Source organism: Parasteatoda tepidariorum, chromosome 6, assembly GCF_982258835.1.
Source record: "Parasteatoda tepidariorum strain Cologne lab strain chromosome 6, Ptep-v5.0, whole genome shotgun sequence".
Classification (NCBI taxonomy): domain Eukaryota; kingdom Metazoa; phylum Arthropoda; class Arachnida; order Araneae; family Theridiidae; genus Parasteatoda; species Parasteatoda tepidariorum.
Window position 1 is genome coordinate 20565545 of NC_141760.1, and position 21960 is coordinate 20587504.

Consider the following 21960-nt stretch of genomic DNA (forward strand, 5'->3'; position numbering starts at 1 on the left):
AAAAGTCCTCCACGAAAGCACATTTTCCCCTATACTTGCTCCAGAAGTTCCCTTGTTTTCTGGAATGGGTGCAAAATTATAAGGATACGGAATTGAACATTAGTAGCCGTAAACCCAGAATTGAGTCGGCTGTTTAACGATAGTCATAAAAAAATACATATAACCTAATGTCATTTCTAGCTCTGCAAATATCACTGTCACAAAACAGTAAGAGGCCATTACACAGGTCCTAATTTGCATACTTATAATGCTAACATTAATTTCTCTTTCATTGTGGTTTAGTGTAAAATTAAATAAGCACAAATTGAACAAATTTTTTTATTACAACATATTTTAAAAACCTGGTACAGTTTCTCACACTGATGGTCAGTTAAATATGCAAAATAATACATGTGTAGATAATGAATCTTTTCACATTGATACAAGATAAGCCTCACAAGAAATCTATACAAATTATTATATTTCATAGCTAAAATATTTGTAACAGAGAAAAAAAACAACAATTCACTTTATGGAATACATATCATACAAAATTGTGGAGAACATGATCAATGTGGTCCATATAAGATGTGTGCTAAAAAATGAGAGGCCTACAAGTATGTGTTTCAATATCGTCCATCGGATGAATAGGAACTTCTTCCTGAGGGAGGATAGCTCTGAAAAAAATATATACATTCATTATCGATAGAGAGTGGTGTTCTTTGATGACTACCCTTAATATGTAAACAGAGAATCCTTAGAAATGAAAATAGTTAGATGAAGAACAATAACTTATAAATTTAGTTACAAATAAACAATAATCACTAAAAGTTGTTTTAGCTTTATGCTATGTTTTATTTACCCATTTTGAATAAACTTTGCATATCTTCATATGATTGATAGTGCTTTCTTTCAGGAAAATCTAATGTATCAATAATTGATATTGCTTTATTCATTGCAAAATTATATTTTTATTATTTACTTATTATAAAATATATTTATTTATTATAAAATTATATTAATATTATTAATTAAATTTTTTTCCAACGCTTATAAAAAATTACGAAATATAACATAACACAAAGATGAAATAAGCTAACCGTGATTATTGGTGCTTATTTGTAATTAAATATATTCTTCATAAAAATTCATCTATAACCAATCATGACACAATTTCTTTTCACAAAAAAATATTTTACAATTTTGTAACTATGTACTATACTTCATTGACCAAAACGTTTCATTGAATTAATTTCAATTTTAGAGAACTAATCATGTTTACAAATTGACACAAATAGAAAAATTACAATACTTACATAATAGAAATTCCTAGTTAGAGTTAATAACAGACATTAACAAGATAAATTCAATTAAAAAAATAATAAATTAGTTATGTTTTAAATAATTAGATTATAAAATTACCCTTCTGTCTCGATCTCTTCTGTCATCATGCCTATGTGAAGGTGGATAAGGCCTTGGAGGAATAGAAGGTTGCATTGGACCCCAATGACCTGCACCACTTCCTCCTTGTGGTGGTGGTGGTGCTGAACCCCAATAAGGACCACTACTGGTTCTATTATGTCTATAAGTAGAACGATAGAATTGTCTAACCATACAAGAATAATAAACACAATAACATAGTCAGAACAGATATTTTATATAAAAAAGAGTTAAACAAAGTATACTCTCAAAGTTGAAGGGACGCTAAAAAAAATTTCGAGATAACCAGTTTTTGAGATAAATTCAGAACTAAATATGTTCCGAAAAGTAGAAATTTATTTTTAATTTTTTAAAATTTTTTTTTTATTTTTTATTTCCAATGAGCTGCACAATCGGTCTTGCCGATGAGCAGACCTAGTGCGTTCTCCAGAGGTGGTATCCACTCTTTCAGGACCACCACAATGGGTGAGATACCGTTGGTCATGTTAATTTGGACGTCTAGTTTCTGCCACACTAGATGGCAGCATCGAGACTCTATTTGGATGCTAAAGTGCACTAGGAATTTAATTTTGCCGGAAATGCCAAGAGCCAATAAAGCGCTCCAGGTTTCTTTTACATGCCGCATAATCATACGACATGGCCGCTGAGGATTTTCTGCATCCCGAAAATCCGGTGTCTGGGCCGGGGATCGAACCCGCAGACTTGGGCTCAGAAAGCCAACGACAAACCAACTGCGCCACCCAGCCACAAAGTAGAAAAATAAATTCTAAAATATTACTCTAAAAAGTAGCGTTATGAAACATAAGAATAACTACAAATAAAAATGTATGTAATAATAGTTGACTATAAGTCTAAATACAAGAATGAAAATTTTATATTTAAAAGTAAGACAAAAATAATTATGCATTGAATAGAAAAGAATTGGTTTACAATAAACTTACATTGTGATTTTTCCGAAAAATTGCTTTTCTATTTCGTAAAAAAATTCGAAATAACAAAGTTTTGAGAAGAAACCCTTCGACATAGGAATTCAAACTAACATTAGGTGGATATATAATGTCAAGGGAGAAAATATTTCTTTGAATAAAAAAGTTCCAGATATCGAGAGTATAACTGTATATTATTGTAACTAAACCTTTTCTACGTAACAAGATTTTTTACATAAGCTAAAAATACAATCTCCTTTAATTTTTCCTTAGTTAATTCAATTTGTTATTATTAAACATTTGTTTCAAAAAGTTTTAGTAAAATATTAATGCTATTAAATATTAGCAGTTTTAACATTTAATGTGACGCCTGTAGACACATTGAAGAATCTCATAATGTCATAGCATAGGATTGTCGTGGTTTCGGCAAACATCAGTAACACTCCTGGCATCTTCAAGCGCATTTAAGAATCATTTTTATGTCGTTGTAGTATGAGTAATGACGACAGCGATTTCGGACAATTCTAGTAAAAATTAAATAATTCATTTTGTAGTTAGCAAGTTTGTAGTTTTGTCTTTGTTGAAGCTATTGAAACGTGATTTGTGACCATGTCTATGCGTAAGTTTTAATCTTTGGCAGCCGAAATTTGAAACATCCTGAGTACCGAAGTGTATACGTAAACAAAATAAATTAGAAAAATTAGGAAAGAAATACTTACCCGTAAGATGAGTGACTTGAACTATGACCACGATTTGAATCATATCGTCCTGGTCCACGTCCTTGATAAGAATCTGAGTATTGGAAAAAAATAAAAAACATTTGTAACAAAAGAACTGTATATTATCAAATAACAATGTCAAAAATACAATTTAATGTTACAAAAATATAAAATTTTAAATAGTTGTTAAAAGTGTAATTTTCACTTATGTCTCTCTCAGTCGTATTTTAAAATAATTGCGACAAAATATAAAAAAACAATTTAGAAATCGTGGTAGTTTTACTTGAAATGTATCATGTAAAAGAAAAAATATAAATAAAATAAAAAAAATTCATTTCACAGATTCTGCGCTTACTTTTTTTAAAAAAAAATATTTTAATTCAAAACATCCACATATACCTCTATAAATTTGTCTGCAATTTAAACCAAAGTATGTTCCCATTTTTTACTTGTTTTTATTAGAAAATAACTGTAAAGCTTTTTAATTTCACATTTGATAAAGTACTTATTAAAGTTTCTAGATATTGATTTTAAAAAGTTACTTAAGTGAGTTTTATATTTTCTGGAATTTAAAATTGGACAGTAAAAAAATTTGTATTCCTTATAATTCTCTTATTCTTTTAACACAGATGGGCATTTTTTATATATTTTATTTCTGATGCACTAATAACGAGCAGGAATATATTTTGGTATTTTTTAATTATAAAAAACAGTCTAATAGTTACTAAAAAAATCTGTTATATTATCGGAATTATATTTGTACTGAAATATATAATCCAAAAAAGGTAGTTTGACATTTATTTCGCATTCATATTCAAACATTTCAATAATTGATTTCGTAAATTAAAGAAATTTAAATGATGAATAATTATTTCTCTTAGACCTAAATAACTGCAAATTTGAAAAATTATTGTTTGGAAAAAGTATGAAAAAATATGTTTAATAATAATTTTACGTCAAAAGGTTAATCAAGCGATGCAATTAATAGAGGAATTTTTTAAATAGCTTCCTAATTCAAATGTAATTAATCGATACATTTCCAAAACATACAACATATCAGTAAAATGTTTTTTTTTTAAATTTTTGTCAAATTACAGATTTTTGCTTCCAGAAAAAGTTTTCCCATAATACTCCTAAAAGGAAAGAGTTATCTCAAAACTAGACGTTAATAAAGCTTTTGGAGGAACTAATTATGATTAACTAAAGTTTATTCATTTGGAATTCATACAGCGTTTTTAAATTGATTTGGATTATTTTGTAAAAGAGATAGTCGAACTGAATCATAGGTAAAATTAATAATTTTAAATTGGTAATGAGGTCTACCAAGAATTTAATTTCATTCCACTCTTTTAAATGTTTGAATAAATTATTCTTTGAAAGCGTAGTAAGAATTATTATATCTCCATTATTCTCTACTAAAACTAATCAAGAAATAGATCATACAATTGATAAATATTAAGAATATTTTTAATTAATCAACATGAAGAAAGATACAAGATGTTCCGCAAAAATTGCCTTTAATGTATACAATTAGAATTCATATCACAAATGGAGATGTAAAAGTATGGGCATAGGGAGCAGTAGCAATTTAATATTTAAGTCTGGAAAAATAAAACCAACAATCAAAATCTGATTAATTATAGTTAAGAACAAAACATTAAAACCAATCTGATTGCAGTAGGAAACACAGTAGAGTTGAAAAGAGTATCCAAAATACTTTAAATTTCAACCTGAAATCAACGAAACAGGTTTTGATGTACCAACAGTACACATGCCTTCCTTATATCGCGATTTGTAAGATTTCGATAGCATTTTTGGTTTTTCCTCGCTTCAATATTAATTTAAGACTTAAAATCTGTGTACTTTTTGCCCTTATTTTTGAGGAAGATATTAAAAATATACATTAAGGGTGGTTTTTACGGATCATCTTGTATACTAATAAAAAAATAATAATTTTTTGAGATTTTATATTAATGAAATAGTGATAATTTAAAAATACGACCTACATAAATTGCCTACATGATAGTTAAAATTTTCAATGTAAAAAATACAAATGAATGGTTGCAACTTAAGAAACGTGATGATTTAGTGTATAACTAAGCAATTAAAATAAGTGTGTATATATATGTATATATATATATATATATATATATATATATATATATATATATATATAAATAATATATATATATATATTTCTCCGTGATATGAGATATGTACAGACTTCATTAGTAAGATATTAGAAAAAAAAAGTGTCCAGATGGATTGGCGGAACGTTTGAAATATAGATATGGAAGTTATCATTTTCTAATATGTTGTAAACAGCAGGCGGGAACTGAGGTCGCGATGACACAAATAGATCAATGAGGGGTTTTTTGAAAGTTCTTGAATGACTAAAGAACAGATTGTCGATGCTGATAAAAAAAACAACCCTTATGCATGACCTATCTCTTTGAATATGCAAAAAAACAATTATGCTGGTATCTCATTCTTAAAGCTCAATTTAGAAATCACATAACCGTTGGCGAAAGTATTAAAGTGCTTGTTATTAAAAAACAATAAGTTATGGTCCATTAATCAACAAAAACAAATTAAATCAGCAGTTAGGTTAATAATAATATTATATTTACACATTTTATTGAAGTACATTTTAATAAAAAACTTCCAAACAGTTTGATAAACGAAGCATAAGTTTATATATTAATATTTTTCATTACATTTGTGTACATAATTAAATATACAATTATGTCTCTTTTTAATTACTTGTTTGTGTTCTGACCAATTTACGAAAGAAAAAAACATATATAATAATGATATTAAAAACAATAAGTGATGATATCAAACAAAAAAGGTCGCTTTATCTTTCTTTTTCAAACACTGGGAACCATTTTCAAATAAAATAAAAAAAATAACAATCATAACAGGGATAAAGTATTTCTTAAGCAGAAATATTATTGCTCTAAAAAGTATTAAGCCTGACCACCGAAATAGACTTCTCAATTGTTTTTAGAAGATCTAAAGTGAAGAAGATGAGATTTTTGGCGGATAAAATACCATCCCCTCCAATAAGAAGCATCTCAAAATAAAATAACGCCCGTTTGGCATAAAAACAGAATAGAAAGAAGAAAAAAAAATTCAGCCAAAGAGCAGGCGGGACGAATGGACAGAAAGGAAAGAAGCAAGAAGAGCTAACTTGATATTCAACGCGGGCTTGGCAGGAAAGCCCGCATCTTCGAGTGCTGTGTAAACAACTCAGGCGGCCGCACAGCGTCCGGTACAAGGCAGCCCCATAAACACCGGGGCGGAGAGGGAAGCAAGGGCTTCGATCGACATAGTGCCGTTGTATTACTATCGGGAGGTTTTTAATCTTCTTCTGGGCGGAAAAAAAGGATGGAAAAAAAATTCTTTCCGCTCCCTCTATCCAATTTTTTGTTATTTGAAGACAGAGTGGTTTTGTGTTTATGGGCTAGGTATTGGGAGAGTCTCTGGCCCACCGACTCGAGGTTTTAAAATCAATTTTGATGACATCAAACAATGAAATTAATATTAAAGATGTCATCTGTCTTTTCACTACAGCGCGAGAACGCGAGAATCTCGCATATTTTTTTATATTCTCGCATTAAAAAATGATAACAGCGAGAAATTCGCGCATTCTATAAACCTATTTCAAAATTCGCGAATTCCTCGCATTTTGAAAAAAATTTCTCATTTGCGCCATTTAGAATAAAATCCGTTTCACTTTTCTTCCTGGATCTTTTATTATTTTCAAAATCTACCCCATTATCTAGCTTCCCTATTTACCAGTATTGTTCAGAACCTTTAAGAACAACAGAACACCATCCTTCCGAACCACGGAACTTCTTTCAGAACGCATTTCTCTGCAACCACGTGTTTACCGTAGGTAAGGTTTCTTCATGTAAGACGTTCAAATTTTTTGCTCGTTAATGTAAGATGGACAAATACCTTGTAAAGCCAATATCTTCTACTCCGAAACGGACAAATGAAAATGAAACAAATGTGGGTAGAAACGATCAAAACGAAACAAATACGCATTTGAGCAACCTAATGAGAATAGCTGATGAAAAAGTAGATGTAGAACATTTTCCATTTGATGATGCTGCAAAAATATTCAATGCTTTAAAAATTAGAAGATATTAAAAATGCATTATGATTAAAGAAATGATTTTTTTTTCAAGTCTCTTGGTGTTTTTTTTTTTTTTTTTTTAATTTTTGAAGTCTCACTTAACTTTTTGAAATCTCACCCTGTTTTTGAGAAAGGGTGAGAAATTCTCACCCATTTTTTTTCTGAGATGAAAACACTGTCAATAGGGATGATTTATCTTTTTAAAAAAAATTAAATTGCATATAAAAAATAAATAAAAAATAATAACGCAAGAGATGAGATTGAGTAGTGTTATTTTTACACGTTTGGCGCTGTTTAAAGGATTTTTTAATCATCCATCTCTCAGAATAGCATTAATAAACAAAACAAGTTCAAGCTTTCTTCTGATTCATAAGCAGCTTCTTCAATGGTTATTTCCATATTTCGAGATTATGCAATTCTTGCACAGTTCAAATTTCCTTAGCCCACTCAGAACAAGCATGAAAGTTGGAAGGGAACAAAAAGTTTCAAGATACCTAACAATTCAAGCTATTTACATACCCATAGCTTCCAACATGTATAGGAAAAAAATCCAGTAGATTTTACAAATAGTTCGAGATTATGCAATTCTTGCACAGTTCAAATTAGAATAACTGCAAAATAGAAAAACTGCAATTTTTACCAGTTATGATTGACATTAAATAAATATAATTTAAATGTTATGTAATATGTTCACTCATAATTTTGAACAGTAATAGGAATTTAATTCATCAAAGATAGTTAAAATATTTTTTAATTAATTTAAGAAGGGTGTTCTGAACATTTTAGAGCAAAAAAAAGTTTTAAACTGATTTCTATTAATAAGGCCTGCTGCCTTACGTATTAGTAATACTTATTTAAATATTCAAACAAGTAAAAACTTGCGCAAAAATTCTATTTCAATATAGATTTTTTTAAATAAGGAAATAAATTCGATATAAGGGAATTTTTTAAACTGTAAAAAAACCAGGAGTATAATAACATAAACGTATTCATTTCATAAACGTATAATAATATCTTCGAATCATTTTTTGTAAACATTTGCGTTTCCAAATCATTTCACAACTGTTAACTTATGAGGTCGCTATACCATGGCAGAAATTTTTCATGGCCAATTCTGTTTTCTTTCTTGATATTTTAAAATTTAAAGAAAAGTGAATTCAGGTAAACATAAAGTAAATCATGAAGTTTCAAATGCTGAAAAATTGTTTTCAAAATAACAAAACGCAAATAAACTACGGCTGGATTACACAGAGTGGGAAGGAATCCTGTCATAATTTATTTCAATTAAGATATTTTGAAATTTTTTTTAGAATTTGAAACTTTATATTCTAGGTTTATCTGAGCTCATTTTTTCAGCACTTCAAAATTTTAAATCACTTATGTACACTGTTAAAAAGTCCCGTTTTATTTTTTTTACTGACTTTCTCTATATATTTAAAGCTGTTATGCTAACAAAAAAAATTTTTCTTTGTTTTTCATCCTAATCATAAACGGATTAAAACCGTTAGTTCAAATTCTAATTTATGCCACGCAGTTTTGCTAAGCATACGATAACTCTATTCTATTTAAAACCATTTTACAATTATTTTCTATACTTGCTCTTATTTTTCACCAATTATTTTATGGTTTTACAGACAGAGCTCTTTTCTCTCAATGAGGTAACCCAGATTCGAATCTCAGAGTGCACAAGTCGTAAAATGCAGCTCTTGGCTCGCACCGACCATAACACTGATATAGTAATTTTGCTGAATGTTTTATTAAAACAGAGTTTGTTTGTGATAATAACTGCACTTACAGCTTAAAAAACAGGCGCATATTATTTTTTTAAAATTAAAATAACAGTTTGCTTGAGAAAACAACAGTGTTCACTGTTTAAAAAAACCAGTGTATAGAATTTTTTAAAATTAAAATAATAGAGTTTGCTTGAGAAAACAACAGTATTCACTGCTTAAAAAAACAAATGTATAGAATTTTTTAAAATTAAAATAACAGAGTTTGCTTGAGAAAACAGTATTCACTGCTTAAAAAATCAAGTGTATAGAATTTTTTAAAATTAAAATAATGCTCGAGAAAACAACAGTATTTACTGCTTAAAAAACAGGCGCATAGAATTTTTAATTAAAATAACAGTTTGCTTGAAAAAACAACAATATTAATTGCTTAAAAAAACAGGCGTATAGAATTTTTTTATCACAATATTAGAGTTTGTGGAAACAACAGTATTTTTCAGTGAAATAAACGGTTTTTTACTCGTATTTTTTCTTCCAGTAAATTTAACAGATTATTATTATTTTTTTTTACAGTGAAGATAAAAGAAAATTTGTCATGAAATTTCTTTCTCCGGTATAGTGTCCTCTTAATATGCAACTTGGTTTACTATTTACAATTTTTTTTTAAAATCATTAATTTCAATTTTTTTTATTATTATTAGTGCTATTACAATATTATTTTAAAAAAATAACTATGATATAACCTGTGCTTAATTATAACCAAAAGACTTATAATTAATTTACTCAATTTAGTTATATGAAAAGCATAATAATGCTCTAGGAATGAGGGCTTCCAAAAAGACACGATCATTGGAGAAGACTTAAGTAAGAAACAGTTAAACCCCTCGAACACTTCTTCCCATTTCTTGGAATTCAGAATGCATACAACATCTCATTTCCTGTTGCATACAATAGAAAGCGCGAGTCTCGCAGAAATTTCCCAAAATCCGATGGTTACAAGGAGAGGATATTATTCCGGAACGATATCCCCGCCCTCCCTCCAAATTCTCTCCCGTTTTTCAAAATCGATATGAAACGACTGTTGCGCCGCACAGCGTTTGTTCCCGAGGAATCGGGAAGGCACACTATCGTTAAAAATAAAAATAAAATAACAACACTAATAACAACAGTAGACTTTTATATAAATAAAGAACCGGTTGAAATGGAAGAAGGAAAAAAGGAGATATGAATTCCTTTTTTATTCTTTTGTCACAGAGAGCGCGCTATTAACAAAAGCGAATGCATGGCAAAAATGGATTCGCCGCAAAAGCAATATCAGGAAAAAGGGGTTGTAAAGGGGTCTTTTTGGAACAAATAATCTTTTAAAAGCGGATTTCTTACTCCGCATCTATCTATGCCGTTTTTTTCTTCATTCGAACATATATTTCTTCACTTTTCGATAAAAATTGAGCCGTCGTTAGAATGAGGTGCATGGCTTGGCAAAGAAAAAAAAAATTGCGCTTTAAAAATTTAAGTACTTTTCTTTTGAGAGTTATGTATGGGGGGCGGTGAGTTATGGATTCGAGGATCTTTAATCTGAAGCCTACTTTTCGCAGAAGAGAGAGTTATTTTATATGGTTATTTATTTTTTTTATTCGATAGAACTTATAACTCGTTCGCTCTCGTAGAATATCTCAACAATAAAGAAAGATCATCTTTTTCATTCCTCAGCGCCTATCCGAGTGAGGTTTTAATATGAAATATGAATAAAAAAAAATTACTTTGAGTCGAGTAGCGAGTAAATTTAATCACAGCGAAAAATTCCAAAGGAATTTATTTTCAGCTGAAAGAAAAATGCTCCCGGAAAGATTTAATTCGATAGAGAATTAAATGGTGAGCTTGATTTCGCCCGCAAAAATTTTGATTACTTAAGAAGACTCGGCAAGCAAAAAAGATATGCGGATTAAGGTATTGTTTATTTTATAGATCGCGGAACTTTCAAAAAATATTGTGCAAGATGAAGCAAAGAATAAAATAAAATTATTTAAAGTAATTACTCATTTTAGTGAGATTTAAGCCTTTACAAGTACTTATTTCGTTGGGAAGTTGAAAGTATCAGAACCACGTGCTGATATAAATAACTAAGCACATAAGAAAGATGTGCAAATATAACCTTAGGAACACATGTAGAGCCTAATATATTTAAAAGTGATAAATATATTAAACATCTAATAGTGATGAAGTGCCTAATATATTAAACGTGAGTACCATATACGTGACACAACACAAGGATAGATAAAACAGAGAAATAAATCACACCCATGCTCGAAACGGGATACGAAACCCCGGATCTTCCAAGTATGAGACCAACTCTTTGAGCACCATACAAATCGGTCGGCATAATTCGTCAGTTTATTTTCGATTGTCTAGTCATTATTCTAGCTTCGTCATTTTTTAACAGTCTCTCACAACGCACTGCAATAGGTTGAGGGAACACTTTCGTCAAGTGAGAGTTTAATCTCTGAGAGGGTAAAATGTAACTACTAAAAATTACATGGTTTTGCAAAAGAAAAAAAAATCCGAATTTTCAATAAACAAAATCACACATAAAAATTTAAGTATTTTCCTCATCAGAGTTATAGTGAGGATCTTTAATCATAAGCTTATTTTTCAAAGAAGAGAGAGTTATTTTTTATTCGATAGAATGTACAACTAGTTCGCTCTCGTGGAATATCTCAACCACGACAATGAAGTCGGAATCAAATTTTTTTTGGTAATAGTTGGTGTTGAAGTTGGAGAAATTTGCTCGATTATTACTCCGGTTAATAAGTCACGTCCTGTTGATAAAAATAAGAAAAATAAAAGATCTCGACAATAATTATTTAATAATTACTCAAATATTATAAAAATTATTTAAATCATTTTTAAGCCTATGTTTAATCGAACTAATGAAAAAGGACCCCAAAAAATCATTGGAACTAATTAAAAATCGAGATTAATAAATTATTATTAGGTTATCTTTTAATTTATAAATCCCAAAAATAAGCTACATAATTGAGTAAAGTTATTACCTTAGAAATAGGCGAACGAATTTAATATTATATTAAAATCGTTATTAAATGTGATAGTTTCTTAATACACGCTTATATTCTGTGCAAGTGATATATATTTATGCGTAATTCTTATCTTATAATGGTTTTCAAACAATTATAATAATTTGCTCCATTTTTCAATATTTTGTTATTTGAAAAAATCCATTTGGGGGCGGAAAACATTCTCTCAACCGCATTTTGAATCTTTGTACAAAATATGGTCTGTATCAAAATATACTTTTTGACAAATTGATAATTTTCAACATTTCTGGAAGATAGGTTGTCTCAAGAATAAAAAAAAAAAGTTATGTTAAAAAAAATGTAAGTTTAACTTTCTCGAAAATAAATTTTTTTGCTCTAATTTTGTTTATTTTTTGTTAGAATAATTCTTTAGATTCAAAAAATAACATAAGGTCGAAAACTGAAAGTTTAATTGTTTATTTTATTAATAATGATGTTGTTCTAATATGCCTGCATGTTTATACAAAGTTTAATTGTATTTGAATTTAAAAAGATAATTATTTCTCCTTTCTTCTAAAAAATATATATATTTTGTACAGTTGTAAAACGAACTTTAACAGCTTGAATAGGGCTCAATTTGTTCCACAATTTCTTTGGTTCACACATTAAAAGTGCATTTTAGTGACAAATATAATAAAATAAGCACAAAACTACACTAAATATCACAACTACATGTTTTTGTTATTGTTAAAACACTGAAGTTCGCTTGTAAATGAAATTTTTTTCTCCTTTACATAATAATAAATAGGTTAAAATAGTTTTTTTTCTTATTAACAAAACTACGATTTTAAGTGCTCATCACAACAAGTTCAAAAATTACTGCAAAAGGTTTTTGAGATTTCTTCTAACTTTTTTCAAAACCTCTTCGACTATTCACATTCAGTTGTACAGGGAAGTTTATAATTACACAAATTCAACGGCTCTTGTTTACGTTCTTAAAAGTATTTTATTAACCGCCGTTGAACAACCGACTCAGTTTTGAGTTTACGGCTACCAATGTTCAACTCCGTAGCTTTGTAATTTTGAACCCAATCTAGAAGACAATGTAACTTCAGGATCACGTACTCGAAGACATTTTGATGGAAATAACCGGCTTTGCGTTACATGGACAGGAAAACCACGAAAATCGTTAACTGTTAGTCTGACGGCAAGGGGACTTACTACGCCTTTTTAAAGTATAGTTACAAACAAATCGGCCTTAACTAACGAAAGAACGAAAAATAAAAGTTTATTTATTTATTTATTAAAAAAAGTAGTCCTAATACGCGTATATTTTTGTTATTTAACAGCGACTATCACGTAAAACTTTTTCCTTGTCTCTCATCTTTCAACTTCAACCACTTGAATCTGGTTCAGTTTCTTACACAAACTCTTTCGTTCACACACTAAAAGTGCATTTTTGGAGCAAATGTTATAGAAGAAAAAAAAAAAAAAAAACTCAAAAGCACTACAATAAATAACACAACTACACATTTATGTTATTATTTAAAAAACTGAAGCCCGCTTGTAAATAAAAATTTCGTCTCTTTTACAATTGTTAAAATGTTTGTTTTGCTACCAAAACTACGATTTTAAGTGTTCATCTCAACAAGTTCTAAAATGGACGCAAAAGGTTTCGAGATCTCTTAGAACTTTTTCAAAAGCTCTTCTGCCCGGCACCTTCACATTCAGAGACAGTACATTCAGTTGCGCAGGGAAGTTTATAATTACACAAATTCAACGGCTTGTTTACGTTCTTAAAAGTTTCGTTACAAACGAATCGACCTTTTGGGTTAGAGTACTCGGGTTAGCACTTCGGTGAGGCGTGATTGGATTGTGAATAATAATAATAAAAAAGAAATTCTTTTTCAAACGAAAATATATTTATAAAAAAAAGATTATTCAAAATGAGGAGGGGTAAAAATATATATAGAATAATAAACGCGTTGAATAACAGAATGAAAAACTCTTGAGATCCACGGTTGATTCAATGAAGATCAGAAAACGCGCGGAAGTTGAAGTGCTTCCAAGCTATGTGTCCCAACTGCAATGTCCCAAAACGCAAATAGGGTTAAACAAAACAAGACAAAGGATAGAAAAGAGCAGAATGACATGGGAGGGTGAGATTTATAAGTAGAGGAAAGCATCCATATGTAGATATAAAAAGAGAATGAAAAAAAAAAATCGCTGAGCGACAAAAGCGTTCCAAATATATAAGAAAATTCTCTCTACGTAAATCAGACATGAGGCAGCAGCAAACAACAATGGCGTCCCGTTTCCATGGCAATATCCACTCGAGGACTCGCAGCTTGCAAACTCAAGTGTGGGGCCCCAAACGACTGAATCATACATGTGAATGGGGTAGGGACCGCTTCGAGGGCCCTCGACATTGCAGGGCCGCAAAGCCCAACTGTTCCCCCGACCTCAAAGGTCCATTCTAGCTTAAGCTCGGGATGCACACTGGGATAGTAGGATGGTCACTGAAGACCCCTAACAGGTTCAGCATCAAAAACATCCCACGAACATCTGTTCGATAACCAAAATCCATCTTTATATGCAAAAGGAGACTTCGAAGCGAAGACACTTAAAAGAAGAGAAAAAAAAATTGACTTCATTACGCCTTATTTCCCTTCACTTGTTTGGGATGCGATGAAAAAAAAAATTAAACACAGGTTCAATTTTTTTCTTTTTTTTTCCTTTATCATTTATTTGAGTATTCCACATATTTTTCAGGGTATAGTTAAGGTTGTATCAATATTGGGTGCTGTATTTAAATGTTATCAAAATTTCATTTCCAAAGAAGAGAAATATAAATTTTGATGCAATGAAATTAAAAATAAATTTATCAAAAAGAAAATTACGCAAGGGGAAAAAACCCAACAGAAGTTGAAATTAAAAAAAAAAAAAATAAAATTTTTTAAGCTAATTAGAGTTTAAAAGAGTGAAATTTAATCATTTTACAAAACACCTTGGAAATTTAATACAGTTTCTGCAATAAGTTAATCTACCATAGTATTGCAAGAAATTATAGTTCAACGCGCATTAAACTAAACTAAACAAAACAAAACAAAAAAAAAATCTATTTAGTTTAACAAAATTTTAGATAGAAGATAGATTTTAGTAAGTAGATATTACAAAAACGTTCAAAATTTCAACTGCCATTGAAACTCGTTTAATTATGAGCAATCTGGATGGAAAATGGAAATTTAAAAGTTAAAATTCTTTTGAATCAAATTCTACGCTTAAACTTCATTACTAAATCATTATTTCTCTGATGGAAGTCATAAATTGCCCGTAGAGTGTTAAAAATTTTACAGCGTGTTGTATTGTAACAGGGTTCAAATTTTCTGCAACCTTAATATGGGGATAAATTGATCCCTATGTCTCAAATCTATTTCGCAAAATATATAAAAATACGATTCAAGTTAATTTTTTTCCAATGTCCACCCAGATATTGACTTTTCGTCAACGGGAATCAGAAAGATGTTGATCATTCTTTTAAAGGGCGCCATATTAGGTGCGTCACCGTTAACCCAAAAGTGAGAATGACAGATAGATAGTACAGAAAAGAACTTCTATGCCTCTGATCGGGATTCGACTCCGGGACCTTTCTGCTCCCTGACCACCATAGAGCCAGTAGGCGATTCCATTTAAATATAAACATGGTTCAACTAAACATTTTATTTAGGTTGCAGAAAGATTTGATATAAACCGATATATATCGACATTACAGTTCATCGTGACCCCGGTTTTTCTGAGGTTATAGCAAAAACTTATATTTTGGTAAATAACTTCTGTATTTATATCAAAGAAAAATTAAACTAGTTGATTATCATGTTAATTATATAATTCAATTATACCGTAAAATTTCTTATCAATACTTTTTGATAATTAAACACATTAATACCAATTTTTTTTTAAATATATAAAATTGTACTGTTCTAACACGAAAACTACAAAATTAAAAATTCTAAATTTTGCTTTCGGAAAAAATTGCACCGAAATTCCTGAACGCTCAAACTTGTAAAGGATAGAGAAAAGTTTTAATCGGTATTAAGGAAAAAAATCTAACAACGCCATATTTTGACTTCGACAGGAAGATACACAACTTCCTTAGCGACGGCTCCAGAAATCGGAACAAAGACTCCTGTCAAAGATTTTGATCCGCTTAGAAGCTCGAGGAAAGAAATTTGTACCAGGAAAATGTCCAGCGTGTGAAAAAAATCCATGTAGCCAGTGTCCACACCAATAACGCTGACACATCCCAGTCAAAACACCGGCAACGTCACATCAGCAATAGGAATTGAAATCTAAAATCTATAATACGCTTTTTGTGCATAATCGGCCTCAACCGACGCGCCACTTGAGAGCGACAAAGGCGTCCAAATCCTTTCTCTTAATCCCATCTAATTCCATTGTGAGGGCGGTCCTTCCCCCCCTGTCCCTCCTGCGGCCGCCCCTGGACAAATATCGGGAATCTAACATTCCCTTCATCTCTTCGCAGCAATTCTTCACATTCCCTCCGACTAATCTGCGCCCAAGTATTGGCAAGCTATATCAACACACTCAAAACATATACGATTTCCCAACCCTCCACCCTGCTCCCGATTCCGTTACCCATATGGTATTGCAGGCAGAATTCCCGTTTTAAGATCCCACGATAATTCTAATGGCGGTTTTCAAAAGAGGGAATTAAATTTAAATAAAGTTTGAAGAGAAAGATGTAGCAGAGACGGCATTGTTCTATTCAGTGAAATGAACATTCACTGATAAATAAGTGGCGCTTACTCGCATATCTTCGGCATAATTGAATATCCTTATATTGCAACTTAGGTTATTGCAGATAAACCAAAGAATTGAAATTTAATTGCAACCGAAAAGAAACATTGGAGAGCTAAAGACATATCCAATGCTTTCCACTCGAAGCATTTAAAGAGCTAAGTAAACAAAATACACACAACGATATAACACACCTTCATTTTCTAAACACGCAATAGTTAACAATAGTTATATATTAAAAAGAGTCGTAAGCATTAAGATATAAAATTTTTAAACTCGAAGAAGCGAATTTTGACCGACTGCGAAGGCTTATTTATCAGTTGTTACGGTGAACAGTTAGAACTTAATTTTAAATTTTTTGTGTGCAAAACTTATTTTTAATTTATTAATTAAAAATTATTATTAATTATTTTGGGGAAAAAATTATTTTCTTCAATTGTTACGATATTATAAACTTATACAAGCAAGGAAGTGGAAAACTAAAAGCTGTTTTGCAATACTTGAGTTTGGCATGGTGTAATCATCAACGGCTTATGTGTCGCTGGTTTGATGTCATTCGTTTGATACAATCAATAAAACGGCAGTAAGTCAACAGTCATTTCATTCCACATTTTTAGAAACTTTTAGAGAAAGTTTCTTTTACTACTAATCAATGTCATTACTACAAATCAATTTTTGATCACACAAGCTGAAAACTATTAAGTTATACACAGTATATCAATTCTAAACAAATCAATAAAGTGGTAGACAATATGTTTGCACATTCATAGCGTCAGATTAAATTTCATTTCTTGAAAAGATTTTTACAAAACAAATGATAAAGAAATATGCCAACATACCAGCTTAGTGTCAACATGATGTTTCCAAAAAACAAAAGGATTACGGATAAGTTACGGATTACGCCTCCATTACGGATTTAGCAATTCTAATTAGATAGGGGAAAAGAATTACCCTAAAGCTTAATAACCTGCACTAAATAAAATATGTTACACAAATTGTATTGCTTCAGATCAGTGGATCCCATAAATTTTTAACTGAAGCAGCTGCTTTTAAATTGCTATTTACTAATAGCTATCAACTTTTGGTGAGAAATTTTCTCCAAATATAAGTTGTAAATTTTGATATATATATATATATATATATATATATATATATATATATATATAAACGAATTGAACATATTGAAACGAATGTTACCCCCTAAAACTATTCCTCATAAGTCATACATCCCATTAGTTTATTTCAAAATCGGCGAGTCCCACTTTCCTAGTCTCCCTTGTAAGTTATTCTACCGGCCACTGGCTACAAAATAAAAATTTTCAGGTCAAATAGTTGCTAACTGGTATGGTCATAGGGAAAGATCCACAAAAATGTTAGTGAAATAACAATAAGCCTCCAACTATTTGAGGCATTGCAAATTATTTTTTCCATTGATTATATCTGATTGATTACAATGGTCTAATAGCTACTAACTGGTGGTAAGGTCATAGGGAAAGATCCACAAAATAATAGCGAAATAACAATCAGACTCCAGCTATTTGAGGTTGCGGCAAATTATTTTTTTTCTCCATTGGCGGTAAACTAAAGCAGATTTTTTTTAAACAAACAGAACAGAATTTTTTTTTAATTTTAAATATTAGAGCTTAAGAACTTGACAAAATTCTTTTCATTCTCACTTTCTGAAACTACAGAAAATCCGTAGTAGTTGGAGTCTCTGTAATTAAAACAGAAATAATTTTCTAAAAGCTAAGCTACTTCAATCCTTGTAGGCATAAAACTTTCCCAAATACCTTTTATTATAAAGATATGCTTGAATAATTGATTCGTCACGGTGAGTCAATTGGTTGAGAAAGATATTCTTTGAAAAAAAAAAGAACAAAAAAAAAAAAATTATACACAGTAAATATTGCTTATGTAAAATTCTTTGGTACTTTTCGGTTAGTTGGGCGCAAGAAGATTCACCTTTTGTCTTAAAATTTTCATTTTATTTTATTTAATCCTTTTAATTTTATGTGGTTAAAAAATAAATAAAATAAAAAATATTAAAAAAATAAAAGATCGATGGAGGTCTATACCTTTTGGCGACTTTTAGCTAGCGCCCGGCTAGTCGTAAAGTACCCAGTTTTTTCCCTCAACGACCACAGACATTTGCAACCATGGAAGTCATGGTTACTGGGTCTAAACCATGGGGACAATCATTGCTTCAGCAAAAGTGAAATTCAGTACCATTAAAATTCCTTTTTTCTCCCCAATAAATGTATATTTATATGTAGTTGACATACTACTGACACATTCCGGGCGTAGCAGCAATGATGCCCAATGAAAATGGTATTTCTAACGACAAAATATAACACAACATCCACAATATAAATTCCTTGAACGAAGGACATTGTTAACAGCAGTGAGTATCAAACACGAAGGCTAAAAGCCTCAGTTCTCCTCTCATAATGGATTTATTATAAAAATATCACAAAGTTCACTGAATGGCAGTCTCCATGGGTAGTTGGGCGAATACCAAACAAACACCCTAGATATCCGGGAATCACTAAAGACCCCATGGGCAGATTGGGCAGTCCATATAGTAAAAGATTTGGTTGATATAGATATTAAGGCACAGCTGGTTTCTCTGACCAAACTGTTGCTTGCAGGTTACAATCGTCAAAGAGGACGTGTTGACAGTGGATTGAAAGGTGTGCTTTAGACACCTGCACGGAAGAACTGACCACACGTGCGTCACGGATGTATACAGGAGGGAAAGGGGGTACGGAAAAGCATACGAACAAGTTAATCGGAGATGAAAAGTGGTTCATTCTTTTTGCATTTCCAAGGTATTTCTTCACGCTTGAGTGACAGCTCTTGTGTTGACCGTCAAAAAGTTTACTTTAAAGGCGAAAAGTTTTCGGATTATCTGAAAGCATACAACATATTTATGTCTTTATACATTTCACTTCACTATTATGATGCACTAGGTGGAAGCTTAAGTATTTTTTGAGATACATAGTAGGACTGACACAGGGTCATAGATACGCTCTTTTCTTTATTTCTATTCGCAGAAATAGCAGTAATTTTCTTAACAACTTTTAAACGCAATTAAAATTATGTAGTTATGTTTCTTGCTTTGGTAAAAGATTGCATTGAACAACACAAGAGTTGGATATCCACTGCTCCGCATATTTCAAAAGACTAGAAAATATATCTGTAGCACAAAAGAATGAGAATAATGTGGAAAAAAGGGACTCATCAGGCCATCCAAAGGATGTTCCTCGAGTGACCTACAGAGTTTGTGATATAAACCATCTGAGGGATGTCTGCCGTGTAGTCCTCTGAATGACACTTTAATTTTATTTCTACACGCGTACAGCTTTGTTTGAAGTTGTTTCTCCACAAATATTAATATTTTACTTTAATGTTTAATGCGTGCGTTTTTCTTCTTGTTTCCATTGGCATTATTTTTGAAATCTTCCTGCAGCAATAAAATTACCCATGTTGCCAGTGCCTTCAACATGCACAAGAAACCTTAACTACCATCCTCTTTCGTTAAGCAATTGCTTATTATACAGTTGGACCCCGCTATAGTGAACCGTCTGTGGAAACAGCTTTAATTTCACTGTAAACAGTGGTTCGCTTAATCCAAAACTTATGAAAAAATATTTTTTTTTTGCATTTTGTAGAAGTATATTGTTGGTAATAGTGATTGCAATAACACATAATTTGTTTAATAAGTTATTAAATAACTAAATATAAAGAGTCTCTCTACAACATAGTTCCTTTACAGCGAATTTCTACTAAAAACGAAATTTTAAAACATTTAAAATATTCTCCATATAACGAAGTGATTATCTCCCTACAACGAATTTTTCAGACGTTTTTTTTTTCAATATTCCTCATTTTTTTTAGGTATTTATCATTTTCATTTCCGTCAGTTTTGAAGAAAGTTGCATTTAAAAGTTGGAATTTCTATGCAACATTTACGCTCTCCCGTAGTGTCTGCTCTTTGAACCACTCGCATTATTTCTTTCAGAGAAATTACACATTTAAAACACTCCTTTATAATATCACTTACTTCATTTTAAAATTAAAAGTCAGAATTATAAAATTTTATATTATGTAAAGTTTATTTAAATACCAGTAAAAAGGAATTTCGACAACTACTAGAAACCAACTACTTAATTTCTTAAGCCATTCACTATAAGCGGATGAAACAACGCCAGTCAAATATCAGTTTAGACGCGACGACTAAAAATGTTCAATATAGCCGAGTGTTCACTATAGCGGAGTTTTGCTAAAATTCCCCTCGACCCAGCTTATTAAATTCAATGGAATATCAGTAAAAAAAAATTATATCAGGAAAAACACTTATAAACGAAGGTAATAAAAAGCAAAACAATATAAATTTGGCAATGCAAGCTTAAAAATTGCAAAACAAATAATGAAAAATCTTTCAGTACAATCAGAAAATCAACCAGTACAATTAATTTGTCCTCTCGACCTATTACTTTCAATAAACACCAGCACAAATTTTTAAAAGACTTAAAATTTATTCCATTTCCATCTTTATATATATATATATATATATATATATATATATATATATATATATATATATATATATATATATATATATATATATATATATATATATATATATATATATATATATATATATATATATAATAACAGGGCTACATCTCTGTTATCATAGGTGTATTCATATTAAGAAATGCAGAAAAAAGCCATAATAAGTCATCAAAAGGTTTATTAACAGGTATGCTGGTGGTTATAACATTTCACATCTCCACTCCACACAGGACAGGAGTGGACAAATCTCCAGATGGTTATTGGAACATGTTATTCAGCAAGAGTCATGCAAAAACGTTCGCTCCCACATTAAATACTACAGATATTGGTGTACTTAGGTCCCAGTCGCACATGCCTTTGTAACTCTACGCACTATGGAAAATCATTTATTGCCTCCTAATATGGAAGTGAAAGAGGGACAAGATTCTAAAAATAACTCCTCCTTTCAAACATAAATCTAATTAATTCAATGGTATGTTTTCAACCTTGAATTCCCAAAATAGAATAGCTCAACGCTTACACTTTAACAAATATATTTTATGAAACCGAAAGAGTTTTAATTCTTTTATTAATATAAAAGTATTTATTATTTTC

At 30.5% G+C, this 21960-nt stretch overlaps 1 protein-coding gene across 4 annotated transcripts in view; it reads right to left on the reverse strand.

Moving 5' to 3' along the window:
• Positions 1–304: 304 nt before the first annotated feature.
• The window catches only part of Rat1 (5'-3' exoribonuclease 2 Rat1), a 95400-nt gene continuing 73744 nt past the window's right edge, over positions 305–21960 (reverse strand). For all 4 annotated transcript variants that reach the window (XM_087165510.1, XM_087165507.1, XM_087165508.1 and 1 more), the window contains exons 32-34: positions 3065–3137; positions 1402–1561; positions 305–656 (exon numbers count right to left, since the gene is read on the reverse strand). In XM_087165510.1, coding sequence (XP_087021636.1) covers positions 606–656; positions 1402–1561; positions 3065–3137 — 284 coding nt within the window. In that variant the 3' untranslated portion in view covers positions 305–605. The remainder of the gene's footprint in view (positions 657–1401; positions 1562–3064; positions 3138–21960) is intronic.